This window comes from Pseudophryne corroboree, chromosome 6, assembly GCF_028390025.1.
Source record: "Pseudophryne corroboree isolate aPseCor3 chromosome 6, aPseCor3.hap2, whole genome shotgun sequence".
NCBI lineage: Eukaryota > Metazoa > Chordata > Amphibia > Anura > Myobatrachidae > Pseudophryne > Pseudophryne corroboree.
In genome coordinates, this window is record NC_086449.1 from 196,012,900 (window position 1) to 196,036,767 (window position 23,868).

The following is a 23,868-nucleotide window of genomic DNA, read 5'->3' on the forward strand; positions in this document are numbered from 1 at the left end:
TGAGGCCTAGTACTTGCATCGCCGAGTCTATCGACACTCTTGGGCGAGAGAGGAAGTATCTGATCCTGTCTTGAAGTTTCAGAACCTTCTCTGGAGACAGAAACTACCGTTGACTGAGTGTCCAGCAGTGCCCCCAGGTGCACCATGCTCCTAGCAGGGACCAGCGAGGACTTCTTCCAGTTGATGAGCCACCGTGGGCTTGTAGGAAGTTTACAGTCAGTTGTAGATGACTGAGGAGGACATCGTGGGAGTTTGCTAGAATCAGCAAGTCATCCAAATACGGCAGGATCCTGACTCCCTGGCGACGGAGATGAGCCGTCATCACGGCCATAACCTTGGTGAAGATCCGAGGGGCCGTGTCCAGTCCAAGCGGCGGAGCCTGGAATTGATAGTAAAGGTTGCCAATAGCAAACCACAGATATTGCGGATGCGAAAAGGCAATGGGTATATACAGGTAAGCATCTTGTATATCCAGGGATACCATGTAATCTCCGGGTTCCATGGCCATACGGTATTTGGACACGCTCACAAACTTGTTCAGTGATTTGAGGTTGAGTATAAGCCAGAAAGACCCATTGGGTTTTGGGACTAAAAACAGGGTCGAGTAGTATCCTCTGCCTCTCTGGGACAGAGGTACTGGCACTACCACTCCTGTATCCAAGAGGGAAGGCACAACCAGTTGTAGAGCTTGCATCTTCAATGGATCCAAGGGAATAACAGTTGTGCAGAACTGGAGAGGAGGACGTCTCTTGAAAGGAGACTGCATAACCGTGAGAGACAACTTCTCGCACCCATGCGTCTGATGTGGTCTTTAACCAGACCTGGGTGAATCGCAGAAGTTGGCCTCCCACCTTGGGAGGCCCGCCCCGTCATGCGGCGGGCTTATCGTGTTTAGAAGCAGGCTGACGGGCAGCCCAGGATTGATTTGCTTTGGGCTTAGTGGTTTTGGGAGCACGAGATTATCTCGGGTATGCCTGACCTTTTGCTTTCCCTTGAGGCCGAAAGGAGCGAAAAGTGGTACTTTTTGCCTTCAGCGCAGAAGGATTAGTATTCGGGAGAAATGCAGTCTTAGCAGCCGCTAAGTCAGTCACAATCATATGGAGATCTTCCCCAAATAGGATGTCTCCCTTAAAAGGGAGTACCTCCAAGGTCTTTTTGGAGTCCAGGTCCACCTTCCATGACATCAACCACAGAACACGGCGAGCCAGGATGGACGTAGTCGATGCCTTGGCCGCCAACACACCTGCCTCAGAGGACGCCTCCTGAATGTAATAGGTGGTGGTGGTAATAGGAGAAAGGTATTGTCTGGCAGTGTCAGATAAATATTGAGGCAGCTCTTCCTCTAATGCCTGAACCTAAGCTTCAATTCCTTTTGCAGCCCAGGAGGCTGCTGTAGTGGGTCTATGTACAGCACCTGTAAGGGAGTAAAAGGACTTCAGGCAACCCAATACCTGCAAATAAATTCCCTAGTATGTGACAGTGTACACAGTACACAACACCAGCGGATAAATCCGGTATGATGTGACTGAGTACACAGTAGAATACACTTAACGGTAAATACTGTGCAGCACTATATAGGAGACCCTGACGCACCTAATCCCTTAGGGTACAGAATACAGTGATAGATATAGCTGGGATACACTGAAAGTGAAATCCACACAGCAGATACAGACACACACAGTCACAATGCAGATAATTATTTTAGTAAGACAACAAAACTGCACTGGACTAGTAAATGTACATTACACACACACACACACACAATATATATCACACTCCCCTGTTGCGCTGATAATTCAATATAGTGGGTAAAGATGGAATAGCGGGCTGCCTTCTTACACTAAGCTCTCTGTTATACGGAGGCGGGATGAACAATATACAAAACAATAGTGAAAATGGCGCCCTAGGGAACTATTATAGGCTCCCTATTCTGATTAAATAAGTAATATCATTTGACATAACCGTAATACGCTTCATAAAATGAACAATGGGTTCCAAAACATACATTTTATTTTTTAAAATGATGAAACATATGAGCTATCAGCAGTGTACATTATATATATATATATATATATATATATATATATATATATATATATATATCTTCAATATGTCAGCCCTTTAACATATACAGTAGGGGTCTGATTTTGACAAATACATAAACGCTTCTTTCGGGATATCCTCCTTCCAATATTGTAGATTGGAGGTCACGTCAGAATAATATAGAGTACCCGACGCGTTTCGCTCAGAGACATCAGCAGGGGTGTATCTCAATAAATGTATATGTGTGGGATTTAAACCCGTATATGATATTCTCGAACCCTTTTATTTCTGAGCATATCTCACGTTGTCAGACAGATGAGCTTTTGTGCCTCATAGTATCAAGGAAAAGGCATATGATACTTGGAAATTTGAACTCTCAGGTAAGTTTTTTCTTTTCACAGCATAAATCCACCATCCAGTGAAGTGAGTGATGTTTCCCAGTATCCAGTATCTATCTATGTTATATATATTTATAATAATGCATGGTCTGAGACCGGATGTATATATCAGAATAGGCGTACAATATATTTTGGCACAGGTACACTTGTTTTTAACTAACGCTGTCTTTAAAGTGACATGTAGAATACTTAAGTGTCTGTAAAATCGCGGCGCTGATGTACAAGCAGATTTACAGAGGAGACCTTGCCCTGCAGTCCCGGAGACCAGTCGCAGCTATGCTAGAAGATGGCGCCCAGCGTCTCAGTCAGGGACTGAGGGAGAGTGTGAGGCAGCTCCAGGGCGGGAACACCAGCAGTAGATGGCGCCCGGAGCCGGGCGAGGGGCTACAGGTCAAGCGCCTTATCCCCTATGCTGGTCCTCACCACCTGGTACTTTGGAGTCTTAATAAAGAGGATATTTATATATCCGACCTGTACTCCTATGCCCTGGTGGATATAGCATACCCTCCAATTGTACCTTTTTGGCAGGCACAGTACCTTTTTTTTTTTATGGTCTGTACTGATTTTTGGCTCTCCAAACTTCCATTGAAAGTATAGGAAAAGGGATGTGACCACGCCTCCTTTGCCATGGCCACGCCCCTTTTCAAATTTGTACCTTTTTTTGTGTGTAAAATGTTGGAGGGTATGATATAGTGGGGTCCCTGCTCTCTTACAGTGTCCACACCAGCGTCGCAGTCCGTCTCCTGAGACTTCGACCGGAACGCGATTTAATGGCGGGTCCCGTCTGGGGGACTCTTACCTCCTCCCTTCTGTAGCAGCCACGTGAACCAGGAGAGCATCTGCGGCTGTGTGCCTTGATGCAGAGCGTCTCTGCCGCAAGTACCCGGGAACAGAGCCAGCGGGAGTATGCGACGCGGCTGGGGAAGTAACGGAGCCGCAGCACAGAATGTCACCCTGACATGCAAGTGCTGCGGCCCTTGAAGTCTTCTAAAAGCTTTTTCAGGGCTGCCCAGTGCAGCCCCCCTGTTAAGTGACCTGCTTCTGCAGGCACCAACTCGAAACTGAGCTCACAGTGCCTGAAGACAGGGTTATAGAGAAGGCCCTAATGCATCCTGGGACAGTCTAAAGCTTTAGCCTGTTGGTGCATGGATCAAGACTAAGCTTTACACCCTGATGTTTCCGTGAGGAAACCAATGTACTCCGCTGCAGAAAGTCGGTTATAGGAGGTCATTCAGATCTGATCGCTGGGCTGCCTTTTTGTGGTCCTGCGTTCAGATAGTCACCGCCTACAGTGGGAGTGTATATTCACCGTGCAAGTGTGCAATGCTATGTGTACGCCAAGCTGCTACAATTCTGTGTGTGCAGTCTCTGCGCAGCCCGGGACTTACTCTTCCAGTGCAATAGAATCAGGCTGATCGGGACCGGGGCGGACGTCAGACACCCTCCCGGAAAACACTTGGGCACACCTGCGTTTTCCCCGTACACTCCCAGTAAATGGTCCGTTACCACCCACAAACGGCTTCCTCCTGTCAATCACCTTGGGAATGCCTGTGAAAATGGATTTTTTGCACTATCCCCGTCGTTGACCGGTGATCCCGTTGTTGTCAGACACGTGTGCGCATTGCGGTGCATATACATGCGCTGTTATGACCTGATCGCCCGCTGTGCGATAACGCACAGCAGCGATCAGATTTGAATGACTTCCATAGCATACAAGGAACCTAGGAGTAGTATTTTTGTTGCAAATAAAATTGGTATAAAGTAGCAGATTAAGCATAACGATGAGTTAGCCATTTAGCATCTGAGATGCACACAGCAACTGCAACACTGCCAGCACAACTGTCCAGTGTGTCGCATTAGTGATGCAAATCAGTAGCATCAATAGTGTGGGTGTCATCCAGTGCGGCAACTCACCCTGTCACTTCAGTGCAGAACTTCCAACGCGTGCCGAAGGGGCTTCTCAAAGGGGGCATGGCATCGCACCATTGAAGAAAGGCCTACTAGTGTATGCCGTGTTGGGGGCATGGCCACATGTCATGCCTCCCATTTTTCATTATACAGGGAGCTGCTGGACAGCCCTGAGCCTTTCCCCATTCTATGGCGGGATGCATGGTGCAACTTAATGGCAAAGTCGATGGTGGGACATCTGTATGGGTCTCTGTGGTCTGACCTACCCCAATCCGTACACTTTGTTTCATAGCCATCTTCATTGTCAGCGCACGCCTACACCAACACTAGCCGTATTAGAAAAAAAACAGAAGAAAATGCAGGTGCACTGAAACCAGACGTAATTATGTGTATGCACAACTTACCTACTGAAGCATTCCTAAATTGCCATCTCTATGCCCACATAACAGTGCCCAATTATCACCCAGTTATACTCCTTCAACTGTAAGTTGCTTACAACTCAGCATTACCCATATTTACATATGCTCGGTTCCAGAACATGCAATATACTGTACATCCGCAATAGCTACTTGTGCCCAACCCTGCATCCTTCCTATAGTAACTTATTTCAGTAGTTTGATACACTTGACTCATAAACTCTGTTCAATTCTTCTTGTTAGTTATATAAAGGGTGCTTATGTAGGACAGAGATTTCAACTGGCAAAGCACAGCTTTTTGTGACATTACTGGTTATATGTCTCTCTGTCTATTAGTAGAGGACATTCCTGTTAATTTGGGGGTCACCCAGATTCTGGCAATTGCACAACTCAATACTGAGCGTGTTAGATACTCTCCTTATAGAATACTAACTGACTGGCTGGGGACAGACTCTGTGGTGACAGGATATAGTTGGTAATATCTTGCATTATATTTTGCTTCATAATACACAGGTGTTCAATGACTACTTTTAATCCATTCAGTTCCAAAATTTTCAAACAATATCAAAGATTATATGCATCAAATAATATTCTCACCTCGATGCATGATTTTATGTTTCTCCCTCAGGTACGTCAGACCTTTTATCACCTAATTTAAAATTGAGGAAAAACAATAAATAATTGACACAATTCTACAACCACTGCAGCACTATAAATTTCTCTGATCTTCCCAGTGTGGTTTAAAAGGGACACATTTAAAACGGACTTAAAAGGGTCTCACAACTCAAAATGGATTGATGTCTAATAAAAAGTATTATGCTAGGTAGAACAACTTACTGGATTAACATTTGATGCCGGATATTGGCTATTGAAAACTCAGATAAAGACTGTTGACAGTCAGATCAGTTTTCTTACAAACATTGCAAAGGAAGGTCAGTTGTTCGGTACCTGTCAAATATTTAGGTATGTATGCAAGTTTTCAACAGGTGATTTCAGGCAAGATTCTATTTCAAGAGTTGTTTCAGAAAGTTGCATTACTCAGGATAATTAATTTAACTATGCAACATCGTTTTTGTTTGGAGTTACCTTTTCAATAAAAACCAAGTGATTTTGTTGTATTGGTTTCTATAAGACACAGACAGATGCTCAAACTACTGGTCAATACTTACGGCAATGCTGACTTTCCCTAAGATTTTCTCAGGGATTTTCCCGGCTTTCTTCAACACCTGATCCAGCGACCCGCCATCCTGATGCAACAAAGACAAGACTTAAATCAGCAGCCGTCAATCTTCATTATGTCTCATTAGCAGAGTACGTTACCCAGGATAACTGCATGGCACCATCCAAATGGACACTTGTTGTACGACCCTTTGCCAACAAAGCATGAACATACACAATGGATTTATTTTCTGCCTATCTCATATCTGAGCTACACATAAACATCTATGTAAACTGCTGTGGTTATTTAGTGCATACTATTTTTATACTATCTGGTTTCCATTGATACAGAGAAATAAAGTCACTTTTCCAAGGTGATAATGAACAAATACAAGGATTTGAACCAGCACAGCATTCTTTCAGAATTAGGGGGATATCCAATTATAAAAAACCGGCCGTTTTTCTGACTTTTTCCCCCGATGTTTCACAGATTTTTTTTTTGATTTTTTTTTTTACAGGCTACCCAGATGGACCGCCTGTAAAAAAAAAAATACCCCTTCTCCCGAAAACACACAGGGTCAGTGAAACCTGTGTGTTTTCGTGTGAAACAGCCCGTTTTCGTCCGAAAACGGGCTGTTTCCGGGGATTCTGCTTCGCCTACCAGAGGCAGGTGAAACAAAATCCCCAATAAGCCGGCGCGTGCCGTAGTTTATCGGGGCTAATTAGCTAGCCCCCGGCGGGACAATTAGTCCCGGTAATTTACCGGGGCTAATTGGATATCCCCCCATGTGTCCTTGACTACTGAGCGGTTTTTATGGACAGCATATTTTGGGGGTCAATCCAATTAGGTACGAGTTGTGTCCTGTGAGGCATTCTCAAGGAGAACGTGCAATGCAAATTTTATATGCAATTCAATTCCAAACTCGCATTGCTTTTTCAAAAGAAACTGCCATTTTTGTGTGCACCCCCACGAGCAGGTGAGAAGGTAGAAAAAAAAATAAAATAAGATTTTACTTACCGATAAATCTATTTCTCGTACTCCGTAGTGGATGCTGGGGACTCCGTCAGGACCATGGGGATTAGCGGCTCCGCAGGAGACAGGGCACAAAAATAAAGCTTTAGGATCAGGTGGTGTGCACTGGCTCCTCCCCCTATGACCCTCCTCCAAGCCTCAGTTAGGATACTGTGCCCGGACGAGCGTACACAATAAGGAAGGATTTTGAATCCCGGGTAAGACTCATACCAGCCACACCAATCACACCGTACAACTTGTGATCTGAACCCAGTTAACAGTATGACAACGTAGGAGCCTCTGAACAGACGGCTCACAACAAGAACAACCCGATTTTTTTGTAACAATAACTATGTACAAGTATTGCAGACAATCCGCACTTGGGATGGGCGCCCAGCATCCACTACGGACTACGAGAAATAGATTTATCGGTAAGTAAAATCTTATTTTCTCTAAACGTCCTAGTGGATGCTGGGGACTCCGTCAGGACCATGGGGATTATACCAAAGCTCCCAAACGGGCGGGAGAGTGCGGATGACTCTGCAGCACCGAATGAGAGAACTCCAGGTCTTCTTTAGCCAGGGTATCAAATTTGTAGAATTTTACAAACGTGTTCTCCCCCGACCACGTAGCTGCTCGGCAGAGTTGTAATGCCGAGACCCCTCGGGCAGCCGCCCAGGATGAGCCCACCTTCCTTGTGGAATGGGCCTTGACAGATTTAGGCTGTGGCAGGCCTGCCACAGAATGTGCAAGTTGAATTGTGCTACAAATCCAACGAGCAATCGTCTGCTTAGAAGCAGGAGCACCCAACTTGTTGGGTGCATACAGTATAAACAGCGAGTCAGATTTTCTGACTCCAGCCGTCCTTGAAATATATATTTTCAATGCCCTGACAACGTCCAGCAACTTGGAATCCTCCAAATCGCTAGTAGCCGCAGGCACCACAATAGGCTGGTTCAGGTGAAACGCTGACACCACCTTAGGCAGAAAATGAGGACGCGTCCGCAGTTCTGCCCTGTCCGAATGGAAAATCAGATATGGGCTTTTATACGATAAAGCTGCCAATTCTGACACTCTCCTGGCTGAAGCCAGGGCCAGTAGCATGGTTACTTTCCATGTAAGATATTTCAAATCCGCCGATTTGAGTGGCTCAAACCAATGGGATTTGAGAAAATCCAAAACTACATTAAGGTCCCACGGAGCCACTGGGGGCACAATCGGGGGCTGTATATGTAGTACTCCTTTTACAAAAGTCTGGACTTCAGGAACTGAAGCCAATTCTTTCTGGAAGAAAATCGACAGGGCCGAAATTTGAACCTTAATGGACCCCAACTTGAGGCCCATAGACAATCCTGTTTGCAGGAAATGTAGGAATCGACCCAATTGAAATTCCTCCGTGGGGGCCTTCCTGGCCTCGCACCACGCAACATATTTTCTCCAAATGCGGTGATAATGTTGTGCAGTCACCTCCTTCCTGGCTTTAACCAGTGTAGGGATGACCTCTTCCGGAATGCCTTTTTCCCTTAGAATTCGGCGTTCAACCGCCACGCCGTCAAACGCAGCCGCGGTAAGTCTTGGAATAGACACGGTCCCTGCTGAATCAGGTCCCGTCTTAGAGGTAGAGGCCACGGATTTTCCGTGAGCATCTCCTGAAGTTCCGGGTACCAAGTTCTTCTTGGCCAATCCGGAGCCACGAGTATCGTTCTTACTCCCCTTTGCCGTATAATTCTCAGTACTTTGGGTATGAGAGGCAGAGGAGGAAACACATACACTGACTGGAACACCCACGGTGTTACCAGAGCGTCCACAGCTATTGCCTGAGGGTCTCTTGACCTGGCGCAATACCTGTCCAGTTTTTTGTTGAGGCGAGACGCCATCATATCCACCTTTGGTTTTTCCCAACGGTTCACAATCATGTGGAAGACTTCTGGATGAAGTCCCCACTCTCCCGGGTGTAGATCGTGTCTGCTGAGGAAGTCTGCTTCCCAGTTGTCCACTCCCGGAATGAACACTGCTGACAGTGCTATCACATGATCTTCCGCCCAGCGAAGAATCCTTGCAGCTTCTGCCATTGCTCTCCTGCTTCTTGTGCCGCCCTGTCTGTTTACGTGGGCGACTGCCGTGATGTTGTCCGACTGGATCAACACCGGCCGACCCTGAAGCAGGGGTTTTGCCAGGCTTAGAGCATTGTAAATCGCTCTTAGCTCCAGTATATTTATGTGAAGAGACATCTCCAGGCTTGACCATACTCCCTGGAAGTTTCTTCCCTGTGTGACCGCTCCCCAGCCTCTCAGACTGGCATCCGTGGTCACCAGGACCCAGTCCTGTATGCCGAATCTGCGGCCTTGTAACAGATGAGCACTCTGTAACCACCACAGAAGAGACACCCTTGTCCGTGGCGATAAGGTTATCCGCTGATGCATCTGCAGATGCGATCCGGACCATTTGTCCAGCAGATCCCACTGAAAAGTTCGTGCGTGGAATCTGCCGAATGGGATTGCTTCGTAAGAAGCCACCATCTTTCCCAGGACTCTTGTGCATTGATGCACAGACACTTTTCCTGGTTTTAGGAGGTTCCTGACAAGTTCGGATAACTCCCTGGCTTTCTCCTCCGGAAGAAACACCTTTTTCTGAACCGTGTCCAGAATCATTCCCAGGAACAGCAGACGTGTTGTCGGGGTCAACTGAGATTTTGGGAAATTCAGAATCCACCCGTGTTGTTGCAGCACTACTTGGGTTAGTGCTACTCCGTCCTCCAGCTGTTCTCTGGACCTTGCCCTTATCAGGAGATCGTCCAAGTAAGGGATAATTAATACGCCTTTTCTTCGTAGAAGAAACATCATTTCGGCCATTACCTTGGTAAAAACCCGAGGTGCCGTGGACAATCCAAACAGCAGCGTCTGAAACTGATAATGACAGTTTTGCACCACGAACCTGAGGTACCCTTGATGTGAAGGGCAAATTGGGACATGCAGGTAAGCATCCTTGATGTCCAGGGACACCATAAAGTCCCCTTCTTCCAGATTCGCTATCACTGATCTGAGTGATTCCATCTTGAACTTGAATTTTTGTATGTACAGGTTCAAAAGATTTCAGATTTAGAATAGGTCTTACCGAGCCGTCCGGCTTCGGTACCACAAATAGTGTGGAATAATACCCCTTTCCCTGTTGTAGGAGGGGTACCTTGACTATCACCTGCTGAGAATACAGCTTGTGAATGGCTTCCAACACCGTCGCCCTGTCTGAGGGAGACGTTGGCAGAGCAGACTTTAGGAACCGGCGAGGGGGAGACTTCTCGAATTCCAACCTGTAACCCTGAGATATTATCTGCAGGATCCAGGGGTCCACCTGTGAGCAAGCCCACTGCACGCTGAAATTCTTGAGTCGACCCCCCACCGTTTCTGAGTCCGCTTGTAAAGCCCCAGCGTCATGCTGAGGGCTTTGCAGAACCCGCGGAGGGCTTCTGTTCCTGGGAAGGAGCTGCTTGCTGCCCTCTCTTACCCTTTCCTCTGCCTCGGGGCAGATATGACTGTCCTTTTGCCCGCTTGTTCTTATAGGACCGAAAGGACTGCGGCTGAAAAGACGGTGTCTTTTTCTGTTGGGAGGGGGTCTGAGGTAAAAAGGTGGATTTCCCGGCCGTTGCCGTGGCCACCAGATCCGATAGACCGACGCCAAATAATTTCTCCCCTTTATACGGCAATACTTCCATATGCCGTTTGGAATCCGCATCACCTGACCACTGTCGTGTCCATAAACTTCTTCTGGCAGATATGGACATCGCACTTACTCTCGATGCCAGAGTGCAAATATCCCTCTGAGCATCTCGCATATAAAGAAAAGCATCCTTTAATTGCTCTAAAGTCTGTAAAATACTGTCCCTATCCAGGGTATCAATATTTTCAGTCAGGGAATCCGACCAGATCACCCCAGCACTGCACATCCAGGCTGAGGCGATGGCTGGTCGCAGTATAACACCAGTATGTGTGTATATACTTTTTAGGGTAGTTTCCAGCCTCCTATCAGCTGGATCCTTGAGGGCGGCCGTATCAGGAGACGGTAACGCCACTTGTTTTGATAAGCGTGTGAGCGCCTTATCCACCTTAGGGGGTGTTTCCCAGCGCGCCCTAACCTCTGGCGGGAAAGGGTATAATGCCAATAACTTTTTTGAAATTAGCACTTTTCTATCTGGGTTAACCCACGCTTCATCACATACATCATTCAATTCCTCTGATTCAGGAAAAACTACAGGTAGTTTTTTCACCCTCCACATAATACCCCTTTTTGTGGTACTTGCAGTATCAGAGATATGCAAAGCCTCCTTCATTGCCGTGATCATATAACGTGTGGCTCTACTTGAAAATACGTTTGTTTCTTCACCGTCGACACTAGATTCAGTGTCCGTGTCTGGGTCTGTGTCGACCGACTGAGGTAAAGGGCGTTTTACAGCCCCTGACGGTGTCTGAGACGCCTGGGCAGGTACCAACTGGTTTTCCGGCCGTCTCATGTCGTCAACTGATTTTTGTAATGTGCTGACATTATCACGTAATTCCATAAACAAAGCCATCCATTCCGGTGTCGACTCCCTGGGGGGTGACATCACCATTATCGGCAATTGCTCTGCCTCCACACCAACATCGTCCTCATACATGTCGACACACACGTACCGACACACAGCAGACACACAGGGAATGCTCTATTGAAGACAGGACCCCACTAGCCCTTTGGGGAGACAGAGGGAGAGTTTGCCAGCACACACCCAAGCGCTATAATATATATGGGAACAACCTTATATAAGTGTTGTATCCTTATAGCAGCTTAAATATATAAAAATATCGCCAAAATATGCCCCCCCTCTCTGTTTTACCCTGTTTCTGTAGTGCAGTGCAGGGGAGAGTCCTGGGAGCCTTCCTCACAGCGGAGCTGAGCAGGAAAATGGCGCTGTGTGCTGAGGAGAATAAGCCCCGCCCCCTATTCCGGCGGGCCTTTCTCCCGGAGTTTGAGATATCTGGCAGGGGTTAAATACATCCATATAGCCTCAAGGGCTATATGTGATGTATTTTTTAGCCATAAAAAGTATTATACATTGCTGCCCAGGGCGCCCCCAGCAGCGCCCTGCACCCTCCGTGACCTAATGGTGTGAAGTGTGTGACAACAATGGCGCACAGCTGCAGTGCTGTGCGCTACCTTCATGAAGACTGAAAAGCCTTCTGCCGCCGGTTTCTGGACCTTCAATCTTCAGCATCTGCAAGGGGGGTCGGCGGCGCGGCTCCGGGACGAACCCCAGGGTGAGACCTGTGTTCCGACTCCCTCTGGAGCTAATGGTGTCCAGTAGCCTAAGAAGCCAATCCATCCTGCACGCAGGTGAGTTTTCTTCTCTCCCCTAAGTCCCTCGTAGCAGTGAGCCTGTTGCCAGCAGGACTCACTGAAAATAAAAAACCTAACTTAAACTTTTATTCTAAGCAGCTCAGGAGAGCCACCTAGATTGCACCCTTCTCGGCCGGGCACAAAAATCTAACTGAGGCTTGGAGGAGGGTCATAGGGGGAGGAGCCAGTACACACCACCTGATCCTAAAGCTTTATTTTTGTGCCCTGTCTCCTGCAGAGCCGCTAATCCCCATGGTCCTGACGGAGTCCCCAGCATCCACTAGGACGTTTAGAGAAAAATCTCTATTTTGAAAAGGTACAAAGGTCGAGACACAGGGCCTGATTCAGATGTGGTTGGCTTGCGCATCATTGATGCTTACTTGGAAGCAGCAGCAAGCACAGATATGGTATTGCAGCAGGAGGTGCTGGTATAAGTAGAACCTCCTGCATGCATGTGTGATTCAGTCGTGCGAGTACGCAGCATTGGATCACCTGCAACACTATCGGCCGGCTGTATGACCCATGGCTGCCACAGCTCCTACCAAGAGGCCAGGAAATCTCAGGCTTCAGACGGTGACCCTGGCCTTGGCACTTGGTGCTTCTAATGATGCAGCACCCGGGTCCTGCACATGCGCAAAGTACCAGCCATCGGTACTGTGTGTCTCATGCCACAGATACACCAGGACCTGAATCAGGCCCACAGTGCAGAACCTCTGGTATACCCCTCCCAATAAATGCAGTTGAAGAGAGATAAAGGTCATAATTTGGCCAATAACGACATGTCCGTTTTTCAGGTTAATTTCTCTAAAAAGTCTCTCAGTAATGTGTTAAATGAGGTAGGATAGGTAAGTGAAGGTGCATTGATGGGAGGGGGGCTTTAGAACTTGCAGAAGAGAGATAAACGTGTTTATTCCAACTTTTTACAAACTTATATAATAATACTGTAATATTAGCATACAGATATTTTTCTGTACCCCAAAAAGCTGGAAAGAGTTTAACGTGCTGAAAAACACTTGCTGGCTAACATTTTTCCACCTTTAATGACAAGTGCAAAAATCAGCTATTTGACACCTTTTCCAAACCTTCAGTACTTTCCATATGGCTACTAAACCTTCTATATGGTCCTGTTAGGTCAGCTGGCAATTGTTTTGGGTACAGGATGTTTCCCCAATTTTTTATACACTTCTGCCAGGTGACTTTTTATAGGAAAAAGTCGCTCAACCTCTCCACAAGTACAGCAAATTGTCATTTATAATGGATATCAATATGCGCGAGTGTGCGCATTGCCGCAATATGGGGCTAATTCAGGTTGGATCGCAATTCGCGACCCAACCATGCACCTGCCATAACACGCAGCCGCTCCGAACTATAAAATGGCGGCAGGTCTTCTGCTGTCACAGCCAAGCTGTGCTGGCAGGAGACTTCCATAATTTCTGTGATCACGCTGTAATTGCAGCGCAATCGCAATTACAGCGTGATCGCAGTGGGTGGGTGGGCGGCCGACAGCATTCGGGGCGGCTCCCAGCATGCAAAAAAAAGAATGATAAATTCTGCTGTTTAGCAGAATTTACAATCCGTACTGAATGAGTTACCATATGCGAGTTTCATGATAAAAACTCACTTTCACAAACTCGCACCTAAGGCTGGGTGTAATGCTGACAGAGTTCGGCAGCCATGTGGGATGCCAATCAAACTCAGATTTATTTATTTTTTTCTAAAGAAGCAATCACTTACAAGGCAAAACCATGCCGTGTAAATGATTGCCCCACAGAAAAAGTCTGAGCTGGGCCGGTATCCCACATGGTGGACGAACACGGGCAGCATTGCATCTGGCCCCTAATCTGGATTGACACCTACATCTTTAAAGGCCTTTCTGAACATTTGCATATCTAAAAGAAGCAAAAGGAACCCCGACCTGGTCACCCTACTCACCATATGCTCCATGCAAATACTGATCTCTCCGTCACTGTAGAAGGCCCCATAGAAGCCGACAATATACGGCGAGTTACACTCATGCAGGACCTGCAACTCTCTTATAATCTGGTTCCGGATTGCTGGCTTTATTTCCAGATGAATCAACTGCAGGAAGAAACAGTTTATGTCACAATACAGGCGCTAAACACGGGCCCGAGTTATAATCTCTAGTCTGTCTGTACCTCTATATCCACCTTGGTTACCTGTGGAGGGTTACTATGTCCTTCCTGGACGAGGTCCAGGAAAATTATTAAACACCAATACTCCTGACCTTTAATTTGGCATTTACCACAGTAAATATGTATATGGTCCTTACCTTATGGGAAACTTTTATCATTGTGCAATTGTAGTTGCAGCTCTTTTAAAGTGTTCTTGGCATTTTATTTAAAGATGGGATTGAAAATAGAACAGCTTTTTGAATCAATTTAAGACAATCTAATACGGTCTTAATATGATTAATGTGTATATTCAGAAAATGGTTCTGTCAACCAATCCGTATTAAAGTTAACAGAATGACAATGTTTAGGTAGCACAAAGTGCCCATAGTACATGAGCAACTATTCATATTGTAATCTGCTCTGTAAACACAAGAGGGGGCAACTGTCCTCCTGTCCCATCTCTGAATTACCTACTAGCACTGATTCCACCAGAATATGTAGAGCTTTTCAAGGAACAAACGTGGACTTTGCAGACCTCTACTTATCCCTATGGCACTCAAACTGAATTAAAGAGAATGGCAATGTCCCACCTTTCTAGCCATGATTAAACTGGAGGGTTTGTGGGAAACCTTAAAGACCACTCCGCCATTGCCAGCACCAAGCTCTGAAACCTTCTCAAAGTCATCGTCCTTCAGCTCTCCAACTTTCTGCTTCTGAGTGAGGAATGCTTCCAGCCGCTTCCTCTGCTGCTCATCTAGTTCCAACTCCTCTAATTTCTTCTGGAGGGCCTCAAGGTTTGTCCTGAGAGGATGGAAGCATAGGAGAGAATCAGGGAACATCCCTGCGAAGCATATCTGCATCCAGTCATTGCTGACGACACAACATTTGACCCACAAATCCTAAAATAAAGTTATTCTGCATTATAAGGTCATAAAATCTTTCCTCCTATGCACTTCTGAAATGCTATTTAATAGGATTTGTGCCTCAGATTATGTATAGAAGTTAGTACATACATAAAACACATTATATATAGCTTATTATATACCCGAAAAGAACAATTTCTTAATTTTATAAAATGTAAGAAAATATTTAAATGAAAACGTTAATCCCACTTAATCTGATTTACTGTATAAATATGAAAATATGCTCATGCACGGATCATTACATATTATGTAGATTTCAATGTCATTTGTTTTTATGGTGTGTGTATAAGAGATACCTTCCTGTACCTGTCAAAGGGATTTATATAACCTGGTAAACAGAAAACATTTACTGTATTTCATGATAACTAAGGATTGCAAAATACAGTGAAAAAAATCTCATTGATGGAACCTCATACCTGTAGAATGTTAAAAAGTTCATCCAAGGGAGCTGTACAATTGTCTCTAAGGGGGTAATTCAGACCTGATCATACGCTAGATTTTTTTGCCGCGATCAGATCAAAACTGATCATGCACCGCAATGCGCAGGTGCATCGTACGGGTACAAAGCGGATCGTTGCTGAACGATGGATTTAACGAAGAATCCATTCACACAGCCGATTGCAAGGAGATTGACAGGAAGAGGGCGTTTGTGGGTGGCAACTGACCGTTTTCTGGGAGTGTTTGGAAAAACGCAGGCATGTCCAAGCGTTTGCAGGGTGGGTGTCTGACGTCAATTCCGGGCTAGAACAGGCTGAAGTGATTGCATCGGCTGAGTAAGTTCTGGGCAACTCAGAAACTGCACAAATGTTTTTTGTACCGCTCGGCTGCAAATGCGTTCACACACTTGCAAAGCAAAAATACACTCCCCTATAGGCGGCAACTATGTGATCGCAGCGCTGCAAAAAATAGCTAGCGAGCGATCAGGTCTGAATTAGGCCCCATGTGCACTGAAGGTGTAACATTTGCAGAGAGTTAGATTTGGGTGGGTTATATTGTTTCTGTGCAGAGTAAATACTGGCTGCTTTATTTTTACACTGCAATTTAGGATTTCAGTTTGAACACACCACACCCAAATCTAACTCTCTCTGCACATGTTATATCTGCCCCCCTGCAGTGCACATGGTTTTGCCCAACTGCTAACAAATTTGCTGCTACGATCAGGTCTGAATTACGGCCTATGTTTCTAATTACAACATGAGAGGGTGTCACAATGGGCCTTATTCAGAGTGAGAGATAAATGCGATTTGCAGTGTTGTTTTGGCTGCAATTTGCCATTCCCTTAATGGGCCAATGTTTGCAATCCACATCCTTTTTGTTTTATGCATGCGCATGTCCTGTGTCTACATAGGATGAAATAGGGGCTGAGATCTGGGCTGGAATTGGGTGTGCTTAGGCAGCCACAGTATAGTAAGGGCGTGGTGCAGTGCCGGGCCAGGGGAAGGACCACAGGGGCCTGAGGCTGAAAATGATCAAGGCGGTAAGATCAGTGTTATGTGGGTGTGGCCAGAGCCATGTGGGGGTGTAAAGCCCACACACCATCAGAAAAATGTTTAATATCTACTTCTAATATAATCACCTGCAGCGATTCACAAGAAAACGGCGTCAATCTGCAAACCGCTCAACAACTAGGGAAATAAATACACCCATAGGCGGAATGGGATTGTTGGATCGACCCTATTTAGGTTGACACTCATTAGGTCGATACCTGTAAAAGGTCAACATTGTCGTCAGGATGACACAGAAAAGGTCATCATGGTAAAATGGTCGACATGAGGGGGTTTTGTGTCGTTTTCTACATAAAGTGACCAGTAACCCAAATTAGTGCACAATGTCCGCTCGCCATGCATTGAGCACAGGTTACTATTCCCAATTGTAGTCCATGTGGAATATAAAAGTATGAAAAAATTTAAACAAAATAAATAAATATAAATAAATCTATCTATCTATCTATCTATCTATCTATATATATATATATATTTATTGTGAAAAACTTACGTCGACCTTTGCCATGTCAACCTTTTCCAGGTGTCGACCTAATGCACCCTAGTGTGCGTGTACATGTGGTAGATAAAATATAGATGGCAAGCTCCACTGGGGCAGGGACTGATGTGAATGGCCAAATATTCTCTGTAAAGCGCTACGGAATATGTGTGCGCTATATAAATAACTGGTAACAAATAAATGTCGACCAATAGTGGTCGACCTAAGGACCGTATCCCCAACAGGCAGTGGAATATCTATAATGAATGCAGTGTGTGCAGTGCACACAGGCTCCTTGGGACCAGGGGGCCCACACTGCACCCATTTGGTCAGTATTCACCTCTACGGAGTCCCACATCCCCTGCGGCAGCCTTGCAAAATCACCAGCAAAATGGCGCAGCGAGCAGCAGGAGTATAGACAGGTAAGTGTCCACCATTTCCCCAGAGTCATTTTCCCCACCACTTCCCCATGTGTCCTGCGCATGTGCAGTAGACTCTAGCACCGTGCTAGAGTCTACCAGCGCAGTCATTCAGAATGACTACACTGCACGGCTACCAGCAAGAGAGAGTAGGGGCCTGGACAGAGGCTGCACACAGGCCCTCTCCTCTCTTACACTCCTGACAACAGGAATGCGCTGGTGAATAAAAACGCCACTACATCACAATTTAACAAACAAAGTATCACAAATCATTCAACATAAAACCGGTACAGAACAAGAAAAACACATAAAATCAGCAATTTAGCCTCATCGACAAGCATATAAATAGCACCAATGTCAGTAATGTAAAGGTATCACAAGAAGATCTTAGAGTCCCATTTACCAAAGAGACATAGGGGCAGATGTATTAACCTGGAGAAGGCATAAGGAAGTGATAAACCAGTGATAAGTGCAAGGTGATAAATGCACCAACCAGTCAGCTCCTAACTGTCAATTTGCATATTGGAGCTGACTGGCTGGTGCATTTATCACCTTGCACTTATCACTGGTTTATCACTACCTTATGCCTTCTCCAGGTTAATACGTCCTTTACTGTATTTAACAAACATCTATTTGTCTAAATAGATGGTAACAGTGATATGGTCCCTATTGCCGGCACTGGGGACCCAGCAACAGCCTTTCTAGCTTCAGTGAAGCCTTCCAGGCATTGCAGAGTCCCCGCTAGGTGAAAGTGTAATGCTCAGCCTGGCTGTCACACGTGCACATGACACAAAAAACAGACAAACATGGAGGATGCCACAGAGGAGAGGGACATTGCTGGCCCTTGTCGGAGGAGTAAGTAATGTTAGATACAAACGGCATATTCATTAGTGTCACTGTGACACAAAACAAAATATGCCGCTGGTAATAAGCATCATTGCTCAGTGTTTTGTCCAGAGAGTCTCACTATAAATGATCTGGACTGAACTGCAAGAATATTGTAAGAAGTGTTATAGAGTTGCAGTTAATATTCATTGAGGCTCATTGATGCTTTAAATCCAGAACAGGTATACTTTGCAACAAGCTTGTCAATATAAACTGCAACTATGTAACACTCATATTACACAAATAAAGATATCTACATACTCAGATGGGGCAGGGAAGCACATATCTTTAAGTGTTGTCATTTCAGAACTTACTGTGAAACTATGCCTCCAGTCTTATACCAGCTGCATCAGAGCCTGGCACACCAAGGGAAGGAGCCACAGCAGCTACTGACTTGTGTATGCTACTGGAGCTTATACCCCTTTTACACTCGCAGAAAAATCCCGGGATATTGCACGTGAACGCGCATCATCCCGGGATTCTTCTCAGTGTAAATGGGTACAGGGACAATTTCCCGGGACGAGCATCCCGGGATTTCATCCCAGGTCAAAAGCAGGGTTGAACCCGGGACCGTCCCGGGAAGCTGGGTAGTGTGAAAGGGCCCGTCCCAGGATTCACTACCCGGGACTGTTAAAAGGCCTCCGATTGGAGCTTTCATGGGCTCAGAAAAGATGATGTCATCATTCAGAGCCCTGGGGAGCGTCCTTGATGCGTGTGAGGAAGGCAGCATGGCGACCTGGACAGACCAGGAGGTGAGAGAGTTGCTGAGCATTAGGGGAGAGGAGGAAATTATGAGGCAGATCACAGGCAGTCAAAGATGCAGTCATTTATAAAAACATCTCCAAGATGCTGCAAGCCAGGGGAATCATCCGCACCCAGCAGCAAGTGTTAAACAAAATGAAAACTCTTAAAAAGCATTTCCTTAAGGTGCATGACAACAACAGGAAAAAGAGCGGTGTTGGCCGTATCGACTGGCAGTACTATGACATGTGCGCCAATATCTTTGGAAACACAGCTATATGCAGTCCGGTGAGTCTGTCTTCCAGTTCACAGTACACTGCTACAGAAGGCACTCCAGAAGAGACACAGACAAGCAGTGACGTCTGTCCATCATCACCGTTGTTAATTGACGACACACCTGAGGACAGCGACACATCATCCCAGCCGTCCATAAACACATCCAGAAACGACGACAGCATAACTGCAACCATTGAAGACGTCGTGGATGCTCAGACCAGTGACAGTGGGACTGTACAAAGTGCCGTCACCCAAACTTTACAGAAAAACAGTAAGTACATGTTTAGAAATTAACACTCATAGCACAAATCCACAATTGTTAATCATCCGGTTATGTGCGTAGTATGAGTGGCCAGTGTGGCGGCAGCGTGGCGAGCGCTAATGAGCCCCTTGCAGGATCACTGCGCTCAACACGCTGCTGGCACGGTGGCACACTTTGCATTTTCTGCCCCCACGCAGGGGGGCTTTGCATTTTTAAAAAAAGTTCAATGTTGCAGAGTAGCTAGTGTATAGGTGGATTAATGCCACAAACACATGTTTGCTAACGCTGCTATTTTTATATACGCTCATTTTGTATTTCTTCTCTTCACAGTTTACACCGTACCGCCTAGAAGGAAGAAATTGAACAGAGCGGAGCAAGTGGCTAAAGCCATGTCAAATGTCCTTGTCGACCAACTCCGAGAGATGGACGCTACAATGTCCGCACAGGAGGATGCAAGGCTCAACAGGTTTCTAGAGGCAGAACGCCAAATGCATGATGCATTCCTTTCCCAAGTCATGACAATGCAGGAACGCATGAGTAGAGAGCAGTATGACCGCCACAGGGAATTGCACCAAATGAACATGGCGTTCTATGAGCGTATGACCAATACCTCAAGAGCACCAAACCAACACCACAACTCACAATACCCCCCTGAGCAGGGTTTTTCATCATTTAATCCTGGTCCATACTATGCCCCAAATACTGCACCATCTAGTGCGCCAAGCCCAGAGTTCACTGTATTGCGCAATTTGCCGTGAAACACAGTGAATTGCTTTTTTTGGTTGTTATTTGTTGTTAAATAACCACAGTGTGGTCATTGTTTATGCACAACTGTTTGTGCCTTCCTTCATTTTTTTCTATGTTCTGTTTTGTATAGTGTCTACATTAAAGCACTTTTTATTTATTTTTTACACAGTGATAATATACTGCAGGGACACTGTGGTTTATGGTGTTGTATCTACAAACCTACCAGTGTTTTTTTTTTTTTTATGCCAATAAAAACTTGTTTGCAAATCTAGGCATAACATTCCCATTTGTGCGTAAAGTAGACCATGTTTACAGTGTTTTCTACATTGTTTATGCATATATACACAGTTGCTGGCAATGTGTTTTTTTTTGGAAAAACATAAATAATGAACCCAAAGATCAAAGGTGGAATACAAAATAAAAACATTTTCATTCACCAAACATGTTGTGCTGATTCTTAAACACTATTGTACCAGTGCTGCAAGGTTGGACGTAATAGTGTGGCGTATTTGTTCTGCAGCGGAGTTTGAGGCAGTCCCAAACAAAGCACCTTCCACATGTGGGTTTATAACCTCAGGGTCCTGCACAGTCCACTCAGGAAGGAATAGCTCATTTTGCAGTTCACAGATGTTGTGCAGTATACAGCACGCAGCTACTACATTAGGCATATTCATAAGGTCCACATCATTGCGCTTCATCAAACAACGCCATCTTCCTTTTAACCTGCCAAAGGCGTTCTCAACCACCATCCTTGCTGAACTCAGGGTGTGAGTATAGGTTTGTTGCTCTGGGGTTAACTGGACCTGTTGGGTGTAGCCTTTCATAATCCAGGGGCGTAAAGGGTATGCAGCATCCCCGATGATGTGGACAGGGATCTCCACCCCATTCACAATCTTTGCACACTCTTTGGGGTACAGCCAGCCTCCCTGCTTCTCCTCTACGATGTTGTACAGGTCAGAATTGGCAAGAACTCGGGAGTCATGAGATCGGCCTGGCCAGCCAATAAACACATCTAGGAAACTAAAGAACAGTAAAATTGAAAACAATTAGAATGTAAAACTCACACATGCAACTCATCCCACCACCCCAAAAATAAACACTTACCAATATTTGTGGTCCACAACAGCCTGTAATATGATGGAGTGCCAGCCCTTCCTATTAAAATAGTCAGCATGGTTGTCACGTGGGGCAATAATGGGGATGTGTGTCCCATCAATCGCTCCTCCACACTGCGGATAGCCTCGCTTCACAAATCCAATGATGGTATCCTGTAAGCGCTGTCCTTGTGGTAGAGATATGAAGCGCTTGTATAAGGTAGATACAATTGCTTTAGTCACCTGGTGGACTATGACACAGCAGGTGGAGATTGCAACACCGAACAAGCATGAGACTGAGCGGTACTCTCCTGGGGTAGCATACCACCACAATGCAATAGCTAATCTCCTGCGTGCCTCGATGGGTCTCCTAAGCCTGGTGGTCTGCATGTCAAGTGCTGGGGTAAGTAATTCCAGGATGTAGTTAAAGGTTGCACGAGACACACGGAAGTTAGCCATCCACTCCTCATCCTGGTAAGCTTCCACGGTCCTCATAAAGGCTTCTCCGTGCCGGCGATCTCTGGACCAAAATGAGCGGTTAGGGCCCATACTCACGCTCAGTATGATACTCATCCTGGATGATATGAAGGCTCTCCTCCTGCGCAAATATTGGCGGCGACTAGCAGCCCTATCCAGCATAAATTGCGCCCTCCTCCTCCTCATAAAATATATGTGCAGTATACTGCACAGTGTGATAAGTTGCATCATGCTGTCAGTGGCTGTATGAAACATCTGCAAAGCAGAAAGAATCATGAGCTCAGGCATACACACTGGTACTCCGTCGGCCATGACTGCAGCAATGGTGTGAGCAGGCACCACCCCTCCCTTTGTTGACTAGTGTGACCTCATCAATGTGAGCCAGAAAAGGCCATTTCTAATGACACACATGTGCATTTGCAGGGATATCCCGGGATCAGTGTAAATGGGGCTGTCCCGGGTCGATCCCAGGTCTTAGTGCAGTGTGAAAGGGGTCAGTCCCGGGAAGGCATCCCGGGACGCATCCCGGGAAGCATCCCGGGAGTGACCCGGGAGTGCGAGTGTAAAAGTGGTATTATTTGTTTTGTGAATACAAGTTGTGATTCAATTACTTGCACTGCTGAATACCTTCCAATATGAGAATTTAGGAAGGGGAGATAAGAGACCTGCTCGTTAAAGGCATGAAGTTACTAATGGGTAGGACTAGATTTAATCAACTTTCGGTAAATGGTCTTTTGTCCAGCTTGCACAAGTGTCTCCCGTAAATGGAAAATCCTTTAATTCTGTTAAGGGCCGTATTCAGGGACAGATGTGGGAGAGATGTGTGCTGAGCGAACCGCTCAGCACACATCTCACCCCCCGCTCAGCACAGCGCGATGTGTGCTGAGCGTGCGGGGAGGGGGGGAGTGGAATCTAGCACCAGCGATAGCATTGCGCGAGGCTGCACATTGCTATCGCTGGGGGGGGGAACACACAGAGCAATCATGCTTAAAATCTAAGCAATCTAGTCAGATTGCTTAGATTATCGCTCAGTGAGTACCCCCCTTTAGAGTGTATCCGGGACCAGAATGATTTGAAAATAATTTACGAACTAAAGAATTCGGGTAGAATAATCGGATTCACTGCAGCCCCTACTCAGGTGACCTCACTGATATTCCCAGCTTTATCCTGCATTGTTTTAGCCAGAAAGAATTGTATTATTATATTATAGCCAAAAAACATTACATCACTTGAGACACATTATTGTGGATCACATACCAGCTCATACGAGGGGAGGTGACCGTGCTAAAACTTTAGCACAGAGGGAAATTGAATGGATCTATCGCTTATCGTCCTTAGCACCTGAAGGTCTCAATGAGCACATCGCTTGGAGTGTGTTCTTATAAAATACCTTACCAAGTTTTGATCCTTATCACGTACTTTAGTGTATTGGACAATATTCATTTAGTGATCATTGTTCCATCCGATGTCGTTTGATGCATAAATGAATAGAATTTGCCATGACATACTGATTAGGCTATATAAGATATGGTTTAGCATTATGGTCTAAAAAGGGCCTATAACTCCTATTTTTTAGTCCTGTACTGGTGTTGGTTTAAGTACCTATTAGGTTTTTAATACATCACATTTGGTA

The 23,868-nt window shown here is 45.8% G+C and overlaps 1 protein-coding gene across 1 annotated transcript in view; it reads right to left on the bottom strand.

Annotated features, from left to right (window-relative positions):
• The window catches only part of MAP2K1 (mitogen-activated protein kinase kinase 1), a 72,366-nt gene that overhangs the window by 19,074 nt on the left and 29,424 nt on the right, over positions 1-23,868 (bottom strand). The window contains exons 2-5 of the mRNA XM_063925572.1: positions 15,022-15,232; positions 14,232-14,378; positions 5,935-6,012; positions 5,363-5,414 (exon numbers count right to left, since the gene is read on the bottom strand). Coding sequence (XP_063781642.1) covers positions 5,363-5,414; positions 5,935-6,012; positions 14,232-14,378; positions 15,022-15,232 — 488 coding nt within the window. The remainder of the gene's footprint in view (positions 1-5,362; positions 5,415-5,934; positions 6,013-14,231; positions 14,379-15,021; positions 15,233-23,868) is intronic.